This window comes from Carcharhinus amblyrhynchos, chromosome 29 (genome assembly GCF_965287045.1).
Source record: "Carcharhinus amblyrhynchos chromosome 29, sCarAmb.v2.hapA, whole genome shotgun sequence".
Classification (NCBI taxonomy): Eukaryota; Metazoa; Chordata; class Chondrichthyes; order Carcharhiniformes; family Carcharhinidae; genus Carcharhinus; species Carcharhinus amblyrhynchos.
This window is the reverse complement of record NC_137352.1, coordinates 11,536,183-11,559,726: the sequence shown is the minus strand read 5'-3', so window position 1 is coordinate 11,559,726 and position 23,544 is coordinate 11,536,183. Positions and strand designations below refer to the sequence as shown.

Sequence of the window (23,544 nt, the reverse complement as noted above, 5' to 3'; positions counted from 1 at the left end):
GTACTCCAGATGTGGTTTCACCAACATCCTGTACAACTGAAACATAGCCTCCCTCCTTTTGTATTCAATAATAATTGATAACATTCTTACTAAATGATAACATTCCATTAGCTTTCCTAATCACCTATTCCCATCAGCTTGATATTCAGAGGGTCATGAGCCATGCTACCATGTGAGATGGTGGCGATGTCTCATTAGAACAGAATAGGTTTTATTTAAACACAAGTCATTGCATTCACACACTATACAATTAGCTGGATCTCCGAGTGCAATATGGCCAGGCACTGCTAAAACGTATACCATGAGGTGGCGATGCCGGCGTTGGACTAGGATAGGCACAGAAAGAAGTCTCACAACACTAGGTTACAGTCCAACAGATTTATATGGAATCACGAGCTTCAGATGAAGGAGCAGAGTTCCGAAAACTTGTGCTACCAAATAAACCTGTTGGAGTTTAACCTAGTGTTGTGAGGCTTCTTACTGTTAAAACGTATGGGGCAGTGGTGGGTAGAGGGATATGCAGACATAAGAACATAAGAAATAGGAGCAGGAGTAGGCCATCCAGCCCCTCGAGCCTGCCCCGCCATTCAATAAGATCATGGCTGATCTGTCGTGGCTCAGTTCCACTTTCCCGCCCTCTCCCCATAACCCTTAATCCCCTCTCTTATCAAGAACCCATCAACCCGCTTCTTAAAAATATTTAGCGAGGCAGCCTCCACCACTTCAACGGGCAGAGAATTCCAGAGATTCACCACCCTTTGAGTGAAGAAGTTCCTCCTCAACTCCGTTCTAAACCGCCTCCCCTTTATCTTGAGGCTGTGCCCCCTAGTCCTACTGTCTTTTTTGAGCGGGAAGAGTCTCTCCACCTCTATCCTATCCATCCCATTCATCATCTTATACGTCTCAATGAGATCTCCCCTCATTCTTCTAAACTCTAACGAGTACAAGCCTAGTTTATTCAGCCTCTCCTCATAGCTCAACCCCCTCAACTCCGGTATCAGCCTAGTAAACCTCCTCTGCACTCCCTCCAAGGCCAAAATATCCTTGCGCAGGTGCGGCGCCCAAAACTGCACACAGTACTCCAGCTGCGGCCTCACCAATGCCCTATACAGCTGCAGCAAGACCTCCCTACTTTTATATTCAATCCCCCTCGCTATGAAGGCCAGCATCCCATTCGCCTTCCTGACCACCTGCTGCACCTGCAAGCTGGGTTTTTGCGACTCATGCACAAGGACCCCGAGGTCCCTCTGCACCGTCGCCTGCTGCAGTTTTTCTCCACGTAAGTAATAGTCCTTCCTACCATTCTTCCTACCAAAGTGGACCACCTCACACTTGCCAACATTAAATTCCATTTGCCATTTCCTGGCCCATTCACCCAGCCTATCTAGATCCTTCTGCAGACTCTCCACACCCTCCGCACAATTTGCCTTTCCCCCAATCTTGGTGTCATCAGCAAATTTCGACACCCTACTCTCGGTTCCCTCCTCCAGATCATCTATATAAATGGTAAATAGCTGAGGCCCCAGCACCGACCCCTGGGGCACCCCACTAGTCACCAACCGCCAATCCGAATAGCACTCATTGACCCCCACTCTCTGCCTCCTATTTGACAACCAATCCTCTATCCACGCTAACACCCTACCCCCAACTCCATGTCCCCTGACCTTCTGCAATAACCTCGTGAGGTATCTTGTCAAACGCCTTCTGAAAATCCAGAAAGACCACATCCACCGGCTCTCCTCTATCCACTGCCCTAGACACATCCTCATAGAACTCCAGTAAATTTGTCAGACAGAACTTCCCTTTAATGAAACCGTGTTGCATCTGCCCTATCAAGCAATTCCCTTCAAGATGCCTCGCAATTTCCTCCTTAATGACGGATTCTAACATTTTACCTACCACAGACGTTAACCTAACCGGCCTATAATTCCCCGCCTTTTGCCTGGCACCCTTAAACAACGGCGTAACATTAGCCGTTTTCCAATCTTCTGGCACTTCCCCGGAATCCAGCGACGTCTGGAAAATAACCACCAAGGCATCCACTATAACCTCCGCCATTTCTTTCAGAACCCTCGGATGCATTCCATCCGGTCCTGGGGACTTGTCCACAATCAGCCCCTCCAGTCTGTCGAGCACCACCTCTCTAGTAACAGTAATGTCATTAAGACCCTCCAGTCCTACCACCTTTCCATCGCTAACACCCGGCAAATTATTCACGTCCTCCTCCGTGAAGACAGAAACAAAAAAGTTATTCAAGACCTTAGCCATATCCCCATCCCCTACCACTAGGTCCCCTTTCTCATCCTCTAAAGGACCAACGTTCACCCTAGCCAGCCTCTTCCTTTTTATATATTTATAAAAACTCTTGCTATCCTTTTTTATATTAAGTGCTAGCCCAGCTTCATAGCTTCTCCTACCCTCCTTTATCAACTTCTTTGTCAATCTTTGTTGACATTTAAACTTTTCCCAATCCTCTTCTCGCCCACTGCTCTTAGCTACTCTAAATTCCTCCGCTTTTAATTTAACACTTTCATCCCACTTTCTAAATACAGACGGCACAGTGGTTAGCACTGCTGTCTCAGCACCAGGGCCTAGGCATTGATTCCGCTCTTACGTGACTGTGTGGAGTTTGCACATTCTCTGAATGTCTGCGTGCGTTTTCTCTGGGTACTCTGGTTTCTTCTCACAGTCCAAAGATGTGAAGGTTAGGTGGACTGGCCATGTTAAATTACCCCTTAAGGTCCCAAGATGTGTAGGTTAGGGGGACTAATATAGGATAGAGACTGGGTAAAATGTCCTGCCGTAGGATTGGTGCAGACTCAATGTGCCAAATTACCTCCTTCTGCACTGCAGGGATTCTATTCTGGGCTGCGCAGTGGCACAGCGGTTAGCACTGTTGCCTCCCAGCGCCAGGGACCCATGTTCGATTCCCAGTTTGGGTCACTGTCTGTATGGAGTTTGCACGTTCTCCCCGTGTCTGCATGGGTTTTGTCCAGGTGTTCCCATTTCCTCCCACAATCCAAAGATGCACGGGTTAGGTTGATTGGCCATGCTAAATTGGCCCTAGTTTTTTTTGGGGGGGGGGGGGGTGGGTGATTAACAAACATTCATCACTGTCTGAGTATAAAAACTGCCCCTCTGGGCCCTTTTGTATCTGTCCCCTCTGACCTTAAAACTATGCCCTCTAGTTTTAGATTTTCCTACCTTTGGGAAAAGATGTTGACAATCTCTCTTATCTGTGACCTTCATTATTTTACAAATTTAAATTAATAGACCTAGATAAATCAGAGGAGTCATGGGGATAGGATGGGATTGTTGTCAGTGCAGGCTTGATGGGCTGAATGGCCTCCTTCTGTACTTTAGGGATTCTAAGATTCTATAAACAGTAAGCAACAAGCAGGGTTAACAGTGTCTCATGATGCAGAATGCTGCACATTTACTTCTCAACAAGGGCCTTCCTTTTCTCAGGCTGAAGGAGTTTCATGCTGGTTCACTCTAACCAGCTCTCATTTCATCTCATCAATGATGAACACATTTCCGCTACAAATTTTAGCCAGTGCCTTACAATTGAGACAGGAAGCAGCCAATTTACAAAAAAGACACAACAAGCACTTAAGACTTTGTCAGCAGGAAGCACGGATTACTCAAACCTCCCATTAACCAACGGGATTACAAACACATTGCAGGGACTGCACCCTCAATTATCTGGAGACTGACATCCATGTGAGGGAGCCCTTCTCCTTCTCCTCCTCCCCTGTAAGGAAAGGCAAAAAAATTGGGGGGGGAAAGAAATGTGCAACATCAAAACATGGGCAGAAAATGTGGTTCACAAATTCTTCCAGAAAAAGGTCAAAGGTGAAATGTTTCACCCGTAAAGTAGGAAAAAGGATATCATTTCCAATGCAGTCACTGATGAACTTTCCAGGAAAGCTTTTAAAAAAAAACTTTGTACGTGCCTTAACACTGCTGCACCGTGCAGACTTTGACTAACAGGCAAACCACAACAACGGCTGGTGTCGAAAGTGAAAATGTTATTCGTGCTCACTTGAGGCTGTGGCAATTTGTTAGGGCACTCATTTTGTAGCTTGACTGTGCTACAACCAGCCATGATTTAACTGAGGAAACTAACTGTGAATTCTGAATGAAGAGAAGAGAATAATGCAAGAACACTGACAGAGAGTATTGGTATGCCACGTCACAAGATAGGCACCAGAGAAAAGTTATTTCTGACCCATTCAGGACATTGAATGCCTCTTGATGGGCCAAAGGGCCTCTTTCTCTGTGCTATAAAGCTCAATGTCCCCAGGACCCTCCTTCACCAACTTTCTCACTCACCAACTTTTACAGATGCACCACAGAAAGCATTCTCTCTGGTTGTACCACAGCTTGGTAAAGCCTGGAAAAGTGGAGGCAGGTTCAGTTGAAGCATTCAGGAGGGCATCAGATAATTATTTGAATAGAATCAATGTGCAGGAGTATGGGGAAAAGGCACTGAAATGGCATTAAGTCATGACGCTCATTTGAAGGGCAAGTGCAGACATGATGGGCCAAACAGCCTCCCTCTGTACCCTAATAATACTGTGATCTGGCCTCTCAATGGGCCTATGTTTTTCTTTTAGTTGGAGCCTTAGCCTCTTGTTCATCCATCACTTGACGAAGGGTTTTAGATTTAACATTTACTAGTCTACATGCCTCTAGAAATAACTCCCTTAATCCACTTCCTTTCATGGCTGAGTAACTTTGAATTCTCCCAGCCTTTCCTGGCAACTTATTCTTGGACAATCTCTTAAAAAAAATGCAACACAGGTCAGGTCATAAACTGAAAGGTTGACGCTAAAACCATTTATACGGGGCACATGAAACCCAAGGTTCTATCTCAGCCTTCTGCCTGAACAACTCAAAGACCAGGGAAGAACTTCATGTTCAGTTCTGTGGCTGACCAGTCACCCTTGATTCAACATCCAAATAACTTGGCATCCCTCTTGATTGTACATTGACCTACTGGCAACACCTCTACAACACAGAAGGGAAGGTCGAAAGATAAACGTGAATCTCATATGGAAAACTAGTGGGTATCACCTGAAACAGCAGAGCCAATATTATTTCACCCAACCTGGCCTACCTATTGTGGTTTGCCAGTTAGTCGAATTCTACGCAGTGCTACAGGTATGAGGATTTTTTAAAAAGCTGTCCTGGAAAGTGCCATGACTGCACTGGAGATGGCATCTTTCTCCCCGCGGCATTTTACCTCACGGGTGAAACGTTTCAGCTTTGATCTTCTGGAAGAACTTGTGAACCATGTTTTCTGCCCATTTTTGGCGCTGCACATTTCTTTCCCCAGTTTTTTTGTCTTTCCTTACTGGGGAAGGGAAGGAAATGGAGAGCCCTCTCACATGGATGTCAAGTCTCCAGGTAATCAAGGGTGCAGTCCCTGCAATGCGTTTGTAATCCCGTTGATTAGAATCATAGAGATTTACAGCATGGAAACAGGCCCTTTGGCCCAACTTGTCCACACCACCCAGTTTTTACCACTAAGTTAGTCCCAATTGCCTGCATTTGGCCCATATCCCTTTATACCCATGCAACTGTCTAAATGCTTCTTAAAAGACAAAATTGTACCCACCTCTACTATGACCTCTGGCAGCTCGTTCCAGACACTCACCACCTTGTGTGTGTGTAAAAAAAATGTCCCTCTAGACCATTTTGTATCTCTCCCCTCTCACCTTAAACTGTGCTCTCTGGTTTCAGACTGCCCTACCTTTGGGAAATGTTGACTATCTACCTGACCCATGCCCCTCATTATTTTATAGACCTAAATTAATAGTCTTAGATTAATGGGATGTTTGAAAATGCTGAAGCTTAGCTTGGCTCAGGCCCCGCCAGACAAAAATGGGAGATCTCCACCGCTGGACTATTTCTGGGACATGAAGCTCAAGCGACTTCCTCCTGCTAGTACACCCTGAATCCCCTAACATCAGCAGGCTCCTCAACACCACCAGCTGACAGCCAAAGTCCTCCCACTGACACGTGACCTTAAAAGACAATGCATGCGTCCACTGGAAACCCTTTAGTTTCCTACTGGAACACACTGCACCTCCTGCAAACGGACAATGGCGCCACTTCTCCTGGGTGACAGTAATCCACAATCTGGGAGTGTACACCATCTGTGAAGTACCAAGGTTTCAACCTTCCACAGAAAATCTGAGCAATCCTCAACCACTCGAGAAGATGTGGCCACCCGCTCCATAACTGGAACATGAGGAACAGCTCCAACTTTTGATCATAGCCATCCAAGACAGACTATCGCCATCCCAGCCAGACCATCACCCACATACCATGTTTCTGCCAGATATCTCCATTCCTGGTGGCATTACAACTATTCACCCTGCGTCTGCGGATGCAGTTGAATGGGTTGTTAATCCTGGCATCAAACTATAACTGCTTGCCCAGCCACACAAATTTTTTTTATTGAAACCTCAAAATCTTGGGAGTGTCACACTTTTGATGTATGACAGGCTCAGGAGAAGTGTTTGTTTTACATAGAAATTTTGGAAACCACAGGCTAAGGTGTCAATTCTCAGACTGCTGCTCCCAGAGTGTCAACGTGACAATACAACACCTGGATGAAACCACAGGGAGAATGTGCAGACGTCACACAGACAGTGACCCAAGCCAGGAATCAAAGCTCTTCTTGAGTTGGTTGGCACATGATCTCAGATTTCTGTACCTTTTTCCCGACAGAAGATGGTGCAAGTTAAGATAATATGTCTTGGATGCATGGGGTCCTTGATTATGCTGGTTGCTCATCGCTGTCTGTGTGGAGTCTGCATGTTCTCTCCATGTCTACGTGGGTTTCTTCCAGGTGCTCTGGTTTCCTCCCACAGTCAAAGGATGTGCTGGTTAGGTGCACTGGCTGTACTAAATTCTCCCTCAGTGTATCCGAACAGGCACCGGAGTGTGGCGACTAGGGGATTTTCACAGTAACTTCAGTGAGTATGTTCAGCTAATGGTCATTTCCTCCTTCTATAACTAATTTACATTCTACTGAAGATACAAAGGAACACAAAAAAAAATGACCAGAGGCCGCACAGTGGTTAGCACTGCTGCCTCAGAGCGCAGGGACCTGGGTTCGATTCCCAGCTTGGGTCACGGTGTGTGTGGAGTTTGCATGTTCTCCCCATGTCTGCGTGGGTTTCCTCTGGGTGCTCTGGTTTCCTCCCACAGTCTAAAAGACCTGCTGGTTAGGTGCACTAACCCAGACTGTGGCGACCAGGGTAATGTCACTTTGCTGCAGTGTTAATGTAAGCCTTACTTGTGACTAATAAATTAACTTTACTTTGTGTGAAATGGGGAGGGGAAACCGACCCAGGCCTCTCTTATTCATGTGCTTACGATACACCCACCCCACCGCTCCAAACTATTAATAAGACACTGGCACAGGGAAGTAAAAGGTTGAGACCATTCTCTTCATCGGCCAAGATTTCTTAGATTAGAAGCACTCATCACAAATTTCAAAGTACTCAATTTTGACAAGGATAATCGGCATGTTTTGGGCACAACTTTGACAGCAAGTACTTACACCCTGCTCCACCCAGCCCCACAAAGAAAATTCCAACCCAATAATTATTTTAAAACTAAAAATCAGCGCCTTGTAGCTGCTCATTATAATGATTCATAGAGGAATATGTTTTGGGATCTGTAATTTTACTATGTTCTTTAAGCCCCACGTAAACTGTCCAAACAAGCTCTCATGTTGCTATACATCTTTTTACTGTTACATTAATGCTGACATTTTTATTTGCAGTATGTTTTGTGAACTAAGATTCTATTGAAGAAGAAATAATACCTTATAAAACAATTCACAGCAACATTTACAGAAAAAGAGTCTTGGCATAATGAAGTAGTGTTTATAATATTCCAAGAACACAATAGCCAGTGGGCTGATAAAAACAGCCATAAAACTATTTAAATGTTGATTTAAAACAGATAGTCAACTCTTTTACATTCTTACTAGAATCCTACATTGAAAAGGGGAGAGGAATTTTTATTGCACTATAATAGAATTTTAGTGTGTTATCTAAAGCACAAGTTCCAAACATAATAACCATTGGTATTGAGGTATAAGAGGTGATCAGATTTCTACACACCCGTGTCCCAAGAATGATCAATTTGGAAACCTCAAGAAATAGGAATGTTTTTCTGTTGGCAATAAACTATTGGGGTAGAGTGGTAACTAAAGCAAAAGGACAGAGTCAGTGTGAATTTAAACTTCGGTATTTTGTGTCTTTATTTTCCAGATTCACAGAATCCCTACAATCCATCGAGTCTGTACCAAATCTCTTAGAGAGCACCTTACCGACTTCCAAACCCTGTAAGCCCACATATTTACCCCATTAATCCCCCCAGCCTACACATCTTGGGGCACTTAAGGGGCAATACAGCACAGCCAATCCACTTAACCTGCACACCTTTGGAGTGTGGAAGGAAACTAGAGCACCCAGAGGAAACCCAGGCAGACACCGGGAGAATGTGCAACTTCCACACAGACAGTCACCCGTGGCTAGAATTGAACCTGAGTCCCTGGCAGTGTGCGAGACAGCAGTGCTAACCACTGTGCTGCCCATACTGTTGACAAATTTTTTCTTTTGCTCTGTATGAATAATAAACATCTCCTGCTGTGAACACACAGGTTCCCTTTGGGTTCCTGACACAATTTTCTAAAAGCTGAGACAGAAGAACCTCTGGAGTCCATTCAATCCCATATGGGCGAGTGCCAAGGAAGTCACATTCACTTTCAATGCATTCTTTTGGAGTGCGTTCCCATTCACAGGAGTCCCTGTAGTGCGTTACAGTCCAAAGGCAGTCCTGAACAGCATAATGCCTATCACAAGGGGTGTTGAGGATCCATTTCCCCCATTTGCGGGGGGTCCCTTCAATTGCAAAGGGTCACATTCACAGAAGGAATACAAGTGAAATCACTGACTTAAGGAGATGGATGTCAGTACAGCTCTCTTCCCTCTCTACTTGTGATAGGGGTGGTGTTTAGACACCACAGTGGAATGGGGAAATCTGAAAACACGTGACTTGGTGTTTACATCTGTGGAACCAGTTCCTTAAACTGATGACACATTTCTAGACCCACATTCTAGTAGGTATATGGGGTCATCAGAGAAAAGAGATCTGTAGCATGGAAAGGAGCCAGTGAAATTCACCTCCTTCACCTGCTGAGATATGAAAAGCACCTCAGGCACTCCTGCCAAACAGATGACAAGATGAGCTAGTTTTAACTGGGATCTCATCATGCCTGAATGTGTATAAGCCTTGAGCCAGTGAGATCTTGGCACCTTAAACTGCAGTATATTTTTACATTTGTACGTACGGAGAGTACATTTTGTTATCTCGTTCGTAGTCTCCTATCAATCTGGACACAGTGGGTGAGATTTTATGGCCTTGCTTGTCCCAGAACTGTAAAATCCCACCCAAGGTCAACAGACCTTTCCATGGTCTTCCCCTCACCTGCTCCAAATCCTTTGGTGGGCACAACAGTGAAATTCCAACCGGTGTGTTAATTTCGCAACCCAGATTACCGAACACTACGATACGTTGTTCATTTCCGATCTGATCAGGGAAACAGAATCTTAAAGCACAGAAGGAGGCCGTTCGGTCTATTGTGCCTCGCCGGCTCTTTGGAAGTGCTGTCCAAATTGTTCCACACCCCCGCTCTTTTCCACACATTGCCCTGCATTTAAACTCACTAGATTAAGTGTGTTGGGCTTCTCTGCCGCTGTGAAAAATTAATTTTTCCATTCATGCCCACCCACGTCTTTCCCAGACCATGCAGGCATCAAGCCAGCCAGCATGCAGCCTGGTGACACAGCCATTCTGCAAACTACTGGAAGGTGTCAGGAAAATTATTCTGGGAAATTCATGTCCCAAATTGATGCAGCGTTGTGAGGACGGCTACACATAGCCACTGCTCGGTGCTTCTCACAAGTGTTTGAAGTCAGGAATATAATATGGGCAGAATGGTAGGGGTACACAACCAACCTAACAGCACCACGCATGTTAGGTATTGAAGGTAATGTCAGGAAAACCTGTCAGGAAACACCAAGAAATTGGAATTTTTCTGTTGGTAATATTCTTGACTTTTTTTTAAAAACTGTTGGGGTATAGGAGTGGTAATTAAAGCAAAGGACGGAGTCAGTGTGAATCTAAACTGTGGTTTGATATGGTAATAAGTCTAGCAGGAGTTCAAACAGATATTTACATAAGGTAACTAGGTAAAGATGTTTACAGAACAGGAGCAGATTTGAATGGATTGTTGTGACTGAAAGGAAACAATATGCAAACAATGAAAAGGATGTCCTAGGTGAAGTGTGAATAGAGTGAGTTTACTTTTCTTTTATATTCTAGAAGCTAAAGTAAAGTGATGGAATCAATTAGCTCTGGGAGTGAACATTTCTAAAACAGACTGATTGAGACAATGGAGAGATCAAAGGGAAAGAATGTATTTAAGGGATACTGGAACCTACGAAGGAGCTGTTTTAGACTTCAGCAGACAGCAGTAATTACTGGTCAAACTCCCAATCAGAACAAAGTCAGATCTAAAAAACCAACTACTGGTAGCCACAGAATTGTTCCCTCTTCTGATCATTTATGGCATGGTCATTTATGGAACAGACTGAGACCATTCAGCCCATTGAGTCTGCGACAACTTCTCTGGAGAAATCCAGTCAGGCTCATTCCCCTGCTCTATCCCTGTAGCCCTACAAGATTATTCCTTACAAGTATCCATCCGACAGAAATTAAACACACTGGCCCAAACTCTACGACCAAGACCGCCATGGAATTGGAGCAGGCGAGGCTCCAAAAACGGAAATCTCCGTTGACCTTGGCAGGAATTTCCGATCTTGCCCGAGCGAAGCTGCAAAATCCTGCCCAACGTGTGGCAAAAGTTGCTGGAGTTTTATGGATCTTAAAATCTATACGGTGTTGCTAAACAGACAGTGATAGTTGGATACGAAGGTAGTTAAATTAAGACTGTTTGGAACAGGGGGGATTTAAAGTATTAGTGCTACATGAAGCCATTAATTTTTATGTGTGATTCTATTTTGTTTTATTGTTTTTTTTCTCTGGTTCTAAGAAACATTTACTTCACTGTAAAATCACCACAAGTGGTTAATTTCTGGATTTCAAAACCTTTCTTATGCTACACAAATTGGGTGGGGGGGGTGCTGGTGGTGGTGGTGGTTAGCAGGAGGTTTTCCAATGCCGTTATCTATACTGAACAACAGTTTGTATTTTTATAGCACCTTTAACATTGTAGAATATCATAAGGCTCTTCACGTACTCCCTTGGCACTCGCTCTAGGAACTTTCTGCTCCTTCAATGTCTCAGTTGGTTAGTGCACTGCATTAAATGAAACTGAGCAACTGAAGTTGTTCAGAATAGAATAGAATCTAGAACAGAATAATCTATTCTATGATGATTCTGTGAAGACATCAGTGATGGTTTTGTCTCCTTAAATCACCTCAGCACCAATGACTAAGGTGGAACAATTGGCCTCAGCACTCTCTGGGATTAGTTAATGAGGCGGGGGGAAAGTTGACTTGGACTCCCAATGCTGTCCTGTGGACATCCCTTAACCGAGTTCACTTTGGGAGATCAAGGGAGGGCGAAAGTGAAGCCTGACTGCAATGCCGTCCATGGTCAAACAGTCCAATACTGCTCATCTTCAAGGTTAGGGGATTTTCACAGTCACTTCATTGCAGTGTTAATGTAAGCCTACTTGTGACAATAAATAAACCTCAAAAACTTCAAATTTAAATATGAAGAACGGTCACTTGAATGATGAGAACTGGAAAGTGGCTGCTTCTCTTGAACATAAAATCACTGCCCACTCAAGAGGAACATTTTTGGAAAGACAGTTACAACATTTCAGAAATTGGGGTGGATAAACAACGCAAGGAGATTGAGTTGAGGGAGGTTTGACAGAAGTATACAACATTATGACAGGTTTGACAAGGATAGACAAGGAAAATCTGTTCCCATTAGCTGATGGTACAAGACTTGGGGAGACAGATTTAAGGACTTGGGCAAGAGATGCAGAGGGAATGTGAGGAAGAACTTTGTTTTTTAAACACAGCAAGCAGTAATTGGCTGAAACTTGCCTCTCACAAGGGTGGTAGAAGCAGAGGCGATTCAAAAGTAAATTGGATGAATACTTGTAAGGAATAATCTTGTAGGGTTACATGGATAGAGCAGGGGAATGAGCCTGATTGGATTTCTCTAGAGAAGTTGTCGCAGACTCAGTGGGCTGAATGGCCTCAGTCTGTGCCATGAATGATTCTAAATGATCGGAGGAAGGAAGAATGAGGGCTCCAGCGTGGGAGAATCCCGCTCAAATATGTAGAAAGGATTAAGCAAGACAAGTGATAGAGCAGCTGAAGTTTACCTCTCAGTTCCGGGCTGGAATGAATCATCAAGCCAATTTTCCTCTGGCGACAGGGGAACTGTGCTGCTGGATGACACTGAAGTTCTGGGGCAACATGAATAATTGAAGAGAACCCGTGGCAATGGAGCACAGGCTGAATATGTGTTTCAAGATAAACTCAAATGTTAACAGTATTCACTGGGCGGTACATGAATATGCTTCACATTCACGATGCTAAAAATATTTAGACTGCCCTTGACAATAGGCATCAGTGGTCTCTTATTGTCAATGGTGGTTGAGTTAAGACGTCTACCATTCCGCACTTCGAACAAATGCCACAATCCAACAACCGTCTGATGTGATAATTACCAACATTTGTGGGTGGTGTCAACAGTAGCAAAGAAGTGGCAGAGACAGGAACAATCGTTGAAACAGCTAAGTGGATGTCAAATGTGCCTGAGAAGATAGCAGGAAGAGTGGCTGCAGAGTTTGGAGAAAGAGCCATTGACATCACATTGTGCTGTTGATATTTTAAACGTTTGCTTCACAATGAGATAATTCTGGGTTGTTTGCTTTTTGATTCACTCTTTCATGAAAAAAAAGCAAACATTCATAAATACCCCAACACAGGGCACATTGTGCAGGCTTCAATGCACTGATTATTGGCACTCCCCATTGTCTGCAAGAACTTTTATGGGAATTGGGATTCATTTCAGCATCAACAGGCTAAAAGTCAATTAAATGTTTTTTGTAGGAACTTTTCAGACAGTATGTTCTGACTCCGATAAAATAAAGTAACCGCTTTTCAAATTATGAGCATGTTTACTATATATATCCCTGACAGACGAGGCTACACTCCAGAGCACAGATTCATCAAATTGCTTCACTCCTCCCACACCAGCACTGCTACCAAAAAAGTGACGGCAGCCAAACTGCTGCTGGTCTCTCTACGTCAAAGCCCCAATTCCTTACAGGCCCAGAGTGGAGCCTCAAAAATGTTCTCCCCAACTACCACCACCCCTCCCCCCCCCAGCACCCCCTCTCCCACCCCCCCTCCCCCAACACGTTGGAAAAAGCAGCATTCCCTCACTGGTGTGTTGTACAAATCAGACTAGGCCATGTTCTGGGGTGGGGCTCAAAAGTCCACAACCATGCGTGGTACCAACTGAATGGCTCAAGCAGCGAGGGTAGAGGATTTCCTCCGGTGAACTCCAAAAAAAAATTACCAGAGTTTGCAGTCACAAAGATGGGTGACCTACTAGCACCTCCAGATAAAAACCCGAATGTCCATCCTTATATAAAAAGGGGGTACGTTTGACGAGATCACATGTTAAATTTTATTCTGTAAATTCCAGTTGCATAGATGTGAAAATCACGTCCCAATATTTTGCAGTGGCAGTCAAACACCAATAGCACTTGAAAGTAAAAGCCCCTTAAGTGGCAAAAAAAAATACTGGCAGCAGGTGGGCTACTGGCTGGAGCATTAATAATCAGCAGTGTGGAGTGATACTATTCCTCTACGACTAACTGATCTCAGCTTGAAGGAGGCCTCTCGACAGGAGAACGGGTCTTTTTCAAAAGTCTCTGATCAGGCAGTTGAAGAGTGAGTGATAGCAAGCAAAACAGGAAATGATATCCTTTCAGTAAATGAAGCTACATACCGCACAGGGTTCAGTACACAACCCTGCTGTTACGTGTAATCTTGTGATCTGGCAGCTCCACATCACAATCCAATTTGCTTAATAAATCAATGCAAAGTGGAGGAACATAATGCAGGGCCATCTCTGAAGCTTGAAGGCGACAAACTGCAGTGGCAATCCCATCTCAAAAGCTCTGGATTGTTGTACTCTTACAATCTGGGCAGCACAGTGGTTAGCACTGCTGCCTCAGAGTGTCAGGAACCCAGGTATAATTCCCAGTTTGGGTCACTGTCCGCGTGGAGTCTGCACCTTCCCCCCGTGTCTGCGTGGCTTTCCTCCGGGTGCTCCGGTTTCCTCTCACTGTCCAAATTCTCCCTCAGTGTACCTGAACAGGTGCTGGAGTGTGTCAACTAGGGGGATTTTCACAATAACTTCACTGTAGTGTTAATGCAAGCCTACTTGTGACTGTCTGTGTGGAGTCTGCATGTTCTCCCTATGTCTGTGTGGGTTTCCTCCCATAGTCCAAAAGATGTGCTGGTTAGATGCATTGGACATGCTAAGTTCTCCCTCAGTGTACCCAAATAGGCAACTAGGGTGTATTTTTACAATTTTATTGCAGTGTTAATGTAAGCCTACTTGTGACACTAATAAACTTAATCTGTTTTGCCGCAAAAGCAGATGGTGGAGGCTCCCTGAAGATTTAAGCAGTGCGTTTCTCACTGTTCCACGGGATAGGAAGGAATGAGTCTCCATTTAGAAGAGGGGTGATTAATAAGCCAGAGTTTTGACCAAGTCAACTGACTCTGTCACAACCCCTCCATACACATCGAGCAAAACACTGAAAGAATGTGTGGGGGCATTCCCCCAAAAACGGCCTCCTTATTCTCAACCCCAGCATCTCTATAAATACACAAGTTGGTGGATTTATAAGTTGCTTGCTGTCATTTAATGAGCTACAGAAGAGATTTTTAAAAACAAAAGGGCAGCAGGGGGTTCTAATTGGCAGCTCAATCTCAAGGCAAACGGGCAAATTTATTTTGCTTATGGTCTATCACTGTCAATCTGTCAGCTCCTGAAGTGTAAAAACTATACCTACCACCCCACTGCAATGTGCCCGTCGCAATGTGCCTGTCGCAATCTGCACATGCACACCCAGGAGCAGTCTCTGGACAACGATCACAACCAATTACTCCCCCCCCACCCCACCTCGTTAGCCAAGACACCATTTAATTCCTTTCCTTTTTAAGCAGAATCTATGTGCATAAAAGAGTATTTAGTATTGTTTTCAAGAGGGGAGTAGAATCAAGCAACAGGCAAAGCAGAGAAAAGTCTACATTTAAGAACATAAGAACTAGGAGCAGGAGTAAGCAAATCAGCCCTCCAACCATTCCCCCGCCCCTCCTTTCTAGGTAGAAAACCAAAGAGGTTAGATTTGTTTTACGGGGACAGGCTTTCTACTCTTGCCTTCACCCGAATAACGTGGCCGCTGCTGCCCTTGTCCTGTGGCTCATGTCCTCTTCCCAACGTAGCCCAATCCATCAGGCAAACCAGCCTCCCAGCCACTGACTCTGTCTAAACTTCCTGCTGCCTCGGAAAAGCAGCCAGTATAATCAAGGACCCCACGCATCCCGGACATTCTCTCTTCCACCTTCTTCCGTCGGGAAAAAGGTACAAATGTCTGAGGTCACGTATCAACCGACTCAAGAGCAGCTTCTTCCTTGCTGCCGTCAGACTTTTGAATGGACCTACTGTATTACTAAGCTGATATTTTTCTACACCCTAGCTATGACCGTAACACTACATTCTGCATCCTCTTCTTTCTTTCTCCCTTAACGGTACACTTTGTCTGTATAATGTGCAAGAAACAATATTTTGCGTTGTATCCCAATACATGTGACAATAATTAATCAGATCAGAAATACTGACCAGGGCTGCCTGATGTTGCAGTGGCAAGCTAGGGTGTGCACTTAACACTTGGCTGTGGTACAATAGTAAGGACTAGCCATCAAAACATTCAGGCTTCCCACTGACACAAACCAGATAACCATTTTAATAGTTAAAATCTACTTCAATGCGCTTCAACTGGGTCATGGGCAGTTACGTCAGAGATGTAATGATATAACACTAATACAAGTACGGACGGCACAGTGGTTAACACTTCAGCTTCTCAGCCCACGAGGGACCCGGATTCGATTCTCAGCTTGTGTCCCTGTCTGTGCGGAGTTTGCACATTCTGCCCGTGTCTGCGTGAGGTTCTTCCTGATGCTCCAGTTTCCTCCCGCTGTCCAAAGATGGGTGGGTTAGGTGGATTGGTCATGCAAAATTGCCCTTAGTGTCGGGGGACTAGCTGGGGTAAATGAAAGGGTCGGTGCAGACTCGATGGGCCGAATGGCCTCCTTCTGCACTGCAGGATTATATGATTCTTACAGGCCTCAAGCAAAAAACACAGGACCAGTGATGCGCACAAGGTCGAAAGGAAGGATTTAATGTGGATTCAGTTTAAATAAAGTGCTGCTCTGGGACAGAGACACAGAATAAGATTATCACAACCTAACCTCTAGACAGATCTTTAGCTTATAAACCAATTTCTTAATAATAAGAAATCTCCAGTTTTTCAGTAAAGCATTTTTTTAAAATTATGGTTGAAAATTAAACATTTTATCTAAGAAAGCTGAAACACAAGATGATTGGGTTTTTTGCACCTTCTCTCCTTGACACACTTAAACTCCTGACGGAGAACAAACTTAAATTTACATGATGTCTTGTCATGTTTTCTGGGCATCTCAATGTCCTTCACAAACTTCGCAGTTGTCACTGTTATGTGGGCACACACACAGCAGCCAATTTTGCACTTAAGTGTCTTACTAAAGGTCAATCAGTTGAATGACTAGAAACAGCGTCGTTGGCAGCAACTGATGGAGGAAGTGGCACGGACACTGTAGAACTCTGTCCTTCTTCAAACAATAAGGCAGGATGTTTAGTGACAACCTGATAGTGAAATTTCTTGGCGCTTCGTCTGAAGACCAGCACCTCTGACAATGCAGCATTCCTTCAGTACAGCAAAGTGTCGGCCTGAACTATGTTTCCAACACCTACAATGAGATTTGAACCCACAATCTTCTGACTCAACACAGTGAAGGGAGCTGACAACTGAACCAAAGTGACACTTAAAGAGGCTAATAACCACAGGTTAAACCTCCAGAAACAAAGATACTGGAACTTCCTGACCACTGTGAATGGGAGTTCTGGTATGATCACAACATCACATCTTGCTTTGCTGGACATCTCATCATTTTCCAACTACTCATCTTATTTCTGATACAAGCAGGATGCCTCTTCAGGCCACTAAACAAAACGTTTCTCAAAGTAAGGACTGCCGCTTCTAATTTTGTGAACCTGTTTCAAGTTGAACATCTGTGCCAGGTGTTTTCATGTATACAGGGCAACGCGGATTTGTTCGACAGATGTGGCAGATAGAGAGATGGTGGAGGAAACTGATAACAAAAACCAGGCTGAAAAAACACTTACCAAAGATCTCTCCATTTTTGGCATATTCAGTGACAAGATACAGCATGTTTTGGGTCTCCATCACCTGTTAGCAAAAGAGAGGCAGGAAGTAATAAATAACAGTCACAACACATTTCAACACTATTGAGTTTCTTACAAAAGACATCTATTGCTGTTGGGGACCTGAACAATCCTGGAAATACACAATGGCAGAGCAAAACACTGAAATCAAGGGCTTACCACTTAGACCTTCAATCTTTATCCCACAGAAATGCTGCCCTGTTTAGTTTAAGAGCCAACAGCAATAGTTATGAGATTATCCAGAAACACTTAAAGTTTATTTATTAGTCACAACTAAGGCTTACATTAACACAGCAAATGAAGTTACTGTGAAATTCCCCTAGTTGCCACACTCCAGCGTCTGTTACAGTCAATGCACTTAAGCAGCACGTCTTTCAGAGAGCGGGAGGAAACTGGAGCGCCTGGAGGAAACCCACACAGATACGGGGAGAACGTGCAAACTTCACACAGACAGTGACCCGAGGCCGGAATTGATCCCAGGTCCCTGGCACTATGAGGTAGCAGTGCTAACCACTGTGCCATATCGTCCACAAAGGAGGCTTTGAGGGAGGAAAGCACAAAACCATGATTCAGTGCATTTTCTCATTTGGAAGTTCAGGCTCCACATTGAACTCCAAATGTTGCCACTACTCAAGAAAATTCTGCTCAATTTTTATTGGTTTTTGCACTACACCGGGCAATTTTTACACTTTGATGGCAAGGCCCTTTCAGCATGGAATGAGGGACGCAAACTATCAGTCCAAGTTCCAAACTCCATCCACTACTTTAATCTCCCATATTATTCAACCCTGATGCAGCAAGGTGAAAGACTTGGTTTTGAACTTGAGCCAAGTGTCCCCCGTCATATTAAAAAATAAGTCATTCATAATCAGCATGCCTCGGGATATCCCCTGCAATGTGATGAATCATTCAGGTCAGCAGCCGACTTTCAGTCATTTGGAAACCAGCCAACAGGAATGCGTGAAGGAGCAATATTGACATGAGGTGGCGTACACAATGACAGGTTTGAGATGGGGACGTTAAAGGCCGCGTCACAATAAAGTGCTGCTTCCTCACAAAAGGTAGGAAGCAACTCTTCCACCAGGATTGCAAGCTCACAACCTACGCTCAAGATGAATCATAGAAACATAGAAGATAAGAGCAGAAGGAGGCCATTTGGCCCTTCGCGCCTGTTCAGCCATTCATCACAATCGTGGCTGATTATCCAAATCAACAGCATAATCCTATGCTTTCTCCCCATAACCTTTGATCCCATTCGCCCCAAGTGATATATCAAGCAGCCTCTTGAATACATTCAATTTTTTGGCCTCAACTACTTCCTGTGGTAATGAATTCCACAGGCTCAGCATTCTTTGGGTGAAGAAATGTCTCCTCATCTCCATCCTAAATGGTCTATCCCAAATCCTCAGACTGTGACCCCTGGTTCTGGACTCCCCCATCATCGGGAACATCCTCCCTGCATCTACCCTGTCTAGTCCTATTAGGATTTTATAAGTCTCTATGAAATCCTCCTTCATTCAGGATCAGTTAGTGCATGCTGAGCTTGGGACAGCGCATTGTCTGACTGAGAGGGAGAATCAGTTAGACAATGAGAAAGCAGGACTTCAAATCCTTTCATATTGCTGCCGCTCTCTTTACCCAGGCTGACATGGCCTTTCATGTTAAACCCCCAATTAAACCTATATACCATGTGTACATCTTGCAACGCAGGGCCAATATCCATCAGACAAAACTGCACAGCCCTGGCGCAGCACCTCTTGGAGTGCCCAGCTCACAAGCTGTGAAATTCTACATCACCATATGCAGGCAGTAATACTCAACTTCTGCAAGGTCAGGAAACTGACAGTGATGGAACAGTCACCCATTCAACACCTTGCTCCCTTTATCCCTGCTGCTGAAGTCGACATAGAGCAAAATCCATCCTGGCATACAACAGCTGACTGATCCACCACCTTCTGTTTTTAATTCAGTAACAACCAACACCAGTTAAAGACATGTGGCTGGGATGGTGAAAGCCATGGTGCAGTACGACACACTGATCTTTCGTCATGTCAAATGACATCTGGGTTAACAGTGAGCATTCCCTTTGTTGCTTCCACGTGGTCCAATGTGAATAGGATCCTTTGAACCCTAAATATGTATGGAAAACTATATATGGAAAACCACAACCCCTTCACTATTCAACACTTTTTGGGAATGTTACCCAGCAAAAGGATAGTGAGAGTGACGAATGGTTCAACAAGGAGTGAACATCTGGATTTGAGGGTGGGGCAGCATAGGGACAGCATTGATCTGCATCTAGCTGCACTATAGCACTTGGTACGGTGTACCTAAAATAGGAAGTGTCCCATTCTTCAGCACCAGCATCACTGAGCTTGCCAAGTATAAACAAATACCTGTCGGTATTTTTAAGTAGCAAAAATAATTATTTCACATCTTCAGGCACTTAAAAAAGATCCACAGTTACGCTCTAACTCCACACAGTCACAGCACGAGATGTTACTGAACAAATTCAGGAGCTTGTCTGAATGTTACGAACCTGGCCATACTTGGCCACTGCACAGAGGGTGCCAACCGCAGATCTGCGGTGGGGACTTTCCTCTCTCTCCCACCACGAATATCATAGCAGGCGGGACAGAAAATTTGGCGGGCCATGAAAAGATCCATTGACCTTGGATGGGAATTTCCGGTCTTGAGACAAATGCGACCAGTAAATCCTGCTCCTGGTGTGCTCAGAAATTAAAAATTAATTTCCAGGATATTACCTTGAACAACCTGGGGTAAAAAATAACCAAGGATTTTTTTATTAAGGAGGATACTTTTCTTTAAACAATTTTATTAATTACTTATAAAAATGTTGGAGATAAGAAAAAAGATCATTTGATTGACAACTGATTATTTCCAATTGACAGAGGATAGCAATGAGTCATAAATTTGGATGCGTTGGTTGACACTGGTAGCAGTGAGAGGGAATGTTCAGTAGAAGGCAAATGATGGGAGCTCAAGTTCCACATCAAACCAGAGTTAGCTACCATGCCCTTGCTTGTTTCCATTGCAGGTTGTCAACCTGAAGAGGGGACAAACTGAAGGGACAGGCAAGGGATGTAGCAAGAGCAGCCAAGGAAAGAAGCAGATCCGCCACCTTCGAATCTTTGGATGGACAGCGGCCCGAGAAGAGCACAGTGACAAGTAAAGAAGACAACAGACTTATTCATTTCTCCTCCCAACCCAAATTTTAAAAAAGGTTCTTCTCTAGCTTGGGGTTTCTCCCAAACCCCAGAAAATGTCCTCTCTCACAAGACAAAGACAAGGTTGTCAGAACCTAGCCCACAACTCGACAGCTAAATTTTCACCACACCTAATCTTCTTGCTCCCTGAGCAATCATTCAGAATCTTTTTGGAGATACATTGTCCCGTGTCAGTGCCTTCTACTTGGTTTGCGATTAAACATCTTGGCCAATGGAAAATAAAAGCTAATAGTACATAACAGACTGCTGCTCCACTATGAATCCATGTCACGCTACTGCCAAGTCCAATTCCACCCAACAAACGTCTAAATCGAGTTATTAAAAGATCCACAACAAGAGTTTTTAAAGTGTCTGGCACAGAGTCAAGTCTTTGTTGTATACTAAACAGCCAGAATGTGGGAATAGGGAAATGTTTATTCATGACAATGACAGCTGGGCAGTCGGAAAAACTGGTTGGTACCATGACTGGCAAGCAGCACGAAACAGTATCACATTGCCAGCCACATAAACTAAAATCACACAACATTACAGCACAGGAGGTGGCCATTCAGCCCATCAAGCCTCTTTGAAACAGCTACACAATTAGTGGAGCGAGGCGACTTCTTGCAAGCTGTGCCCAGCATACCTTCTAATTCTATCTTTTACTCTCGTTCTATAGTTCTAAAACTTCATTATAACTCTTTTAAACTCTCTAACAATGATCTTTCTCTACATCCTAGCTATGACTGTTACGCTACATTCTGCCCTCTCTCCTCTCCTTCTCTATGAATGGAATGCTTTGTCTGTATAGCAAGCAAGAAACAATACTTTTCACTGTATGCTAATACACATGACAATAATCAAATTATCAAATCTTACTCTTAGTCCTGCCATCACGACATCACCTCCCCAAGAACTGTAATACCGCTTTTCCCCTCTTTATAAATATCCAATTACCTCTTTGTACCTGCTCCCATAATCATGTTAGGCAGTGCATTCAAGATCATTGCAACATGCTGTGTGATCCCCTCGCGTTCTTTACCAATTTATCTTAAATCTGTGCCCTGTTCACACTCTGCCAGCGGGTTCAACATTTTTAATATTCGCATCCCCTCTCTGTTAAATCTTCACTTACCTTTCCCACTCTAAGGAGAACAATTCTCCATCTCCTTCATCCCCAGTATCATTTTGAAAAATCTCCCCTCCAAAGTTGTGATATTCTTCCCAAAGTGTGGCATCCAAAATTGTGCAATATTCTAGCGGGTGCTGAATCAGTACTTCATAAAGAGTAACTTCCTTGTTTTTGCACTCTGTGCCTCGATTCACATAGATCCGGTTTAAGAACAGCCGTTATAACAGGTCTTGCCAGCTTTAGCAACTGGTCTATGCAACCATATGCGTAGACAGATAGATAGGTTCTCAATTAATAAGGGGATCAGGAGTTATAGCGAAAAGGCAGGAGAATGCGGTTGAGAAAAAACATCCAGCCATGATTAAATGGCAGAGCAAACCCGATGGGCTGAGTGGCCTAATTCTATTCCTATGTCCTACAATCCCCACCCTCCCAACTTTAAAATTAAACCATTTAGTTTCAATTGTCTCTCCTCACTTCTCCCATCAAAATGCATCAGTTCACACTTTTCTACATTAAATTTTATCCGTCACTTTTTACCAATTTCACTAATTTGTATACTATCATTCACCCAGTTTACTAAATTTCCAAATGTCATGCCAACTGCAAACTACATTCAAGCCCATGTTACTAAACTCTACCAAAAAAAGACGCAGTGGTCTGAATGTCAACCGCTAGGCAACACCACTAGACACTTCCTTCCAGTCTGAAGAACAAGCATTTTCACCATTGCTCTCTGCCTTTTAGCAAATTTCTTAACTACACTACCACTTCGTTTTAATTCTGTGCTTTGGTTTTGCTCAAGTCTATTATGTGGCCTGTCATAGACTAAACCGTCAGAAACAAGCAGTTCACTCCCACTTCCAGGGCAACTGAGTCAGCACTAGTCACTAAACACAGACATAAATAACATATAAATTTAAACACATGTTACGTTTGTTGGAAGCTACAAAGAATGTGAACGTCAGCTTAAAATATATTTTGTTTGTTCTGCCTGGACGTGAATCACTTCATTTTACCCCCAGCTCCTCCTCCAGCTTGCGATGTTCACACTCTGTCAGGGACCTCCAGTGATACCCTATTCTCAATGCTAGTTTGTTGTCTAATAGTTACTCAAACGTAGGCAATATCAGTCTGGTGGCGATGGCTCACAGCAAAGCCAGGAAGACGATAGTGCTCTTGGCTTGCTCCGTCCTTTCCAGCTGAGCAACACTAGACAGTGATCGGGAACAAGGGCCTTGGATACCTTGTCCACTGTTCCACCTCACGTTAGCTAATTTCAGATGCAATGAAGGTTAAGCCTGGGGCACGTACTACAACCAATGTCCTTTAGGGAAGGAAATTTGCCACCCTTACCTGCTCAGATATATATGTGACTCCACAGCCACATCAATGTGATTTACTCTCAAGTGCCCCTGGGCAACTAGGGATGGGCAATGAATGCTGGTCAGCCAGTGATGCCCACGTCCCACAAATGATAAAAAAAACCCAGTGTGTAATGATGTTATTCAGGTGGTACTGACA

At 44.1% G+C, this 23,544-nt stretch overlaps 1 protein-coding gene across 1 annotated transcript in view; it reads right to left on the bottom strand.

Annotated features, from left to right (window-relative positions):
- Positions 1 to 23,544, bottom strand: part of sik2a (salt-inducible kinase 2a) — a 154,550-nt gene that overhangs the window by 80,460 nt on the left and 50,546 nt on the right. Inside the window, exon 3 of the mRNA XM_080214875.1 lies at positions 17,602 to 17,665. Within this exon, the coding sequence (XP_080071001.1) occupies positions 17,602 to 17,665 (64 nt within the window). The remainder of the gene's footprint in view (positions 1 to 17,601; positions 17,666 to 23,544) is intronic.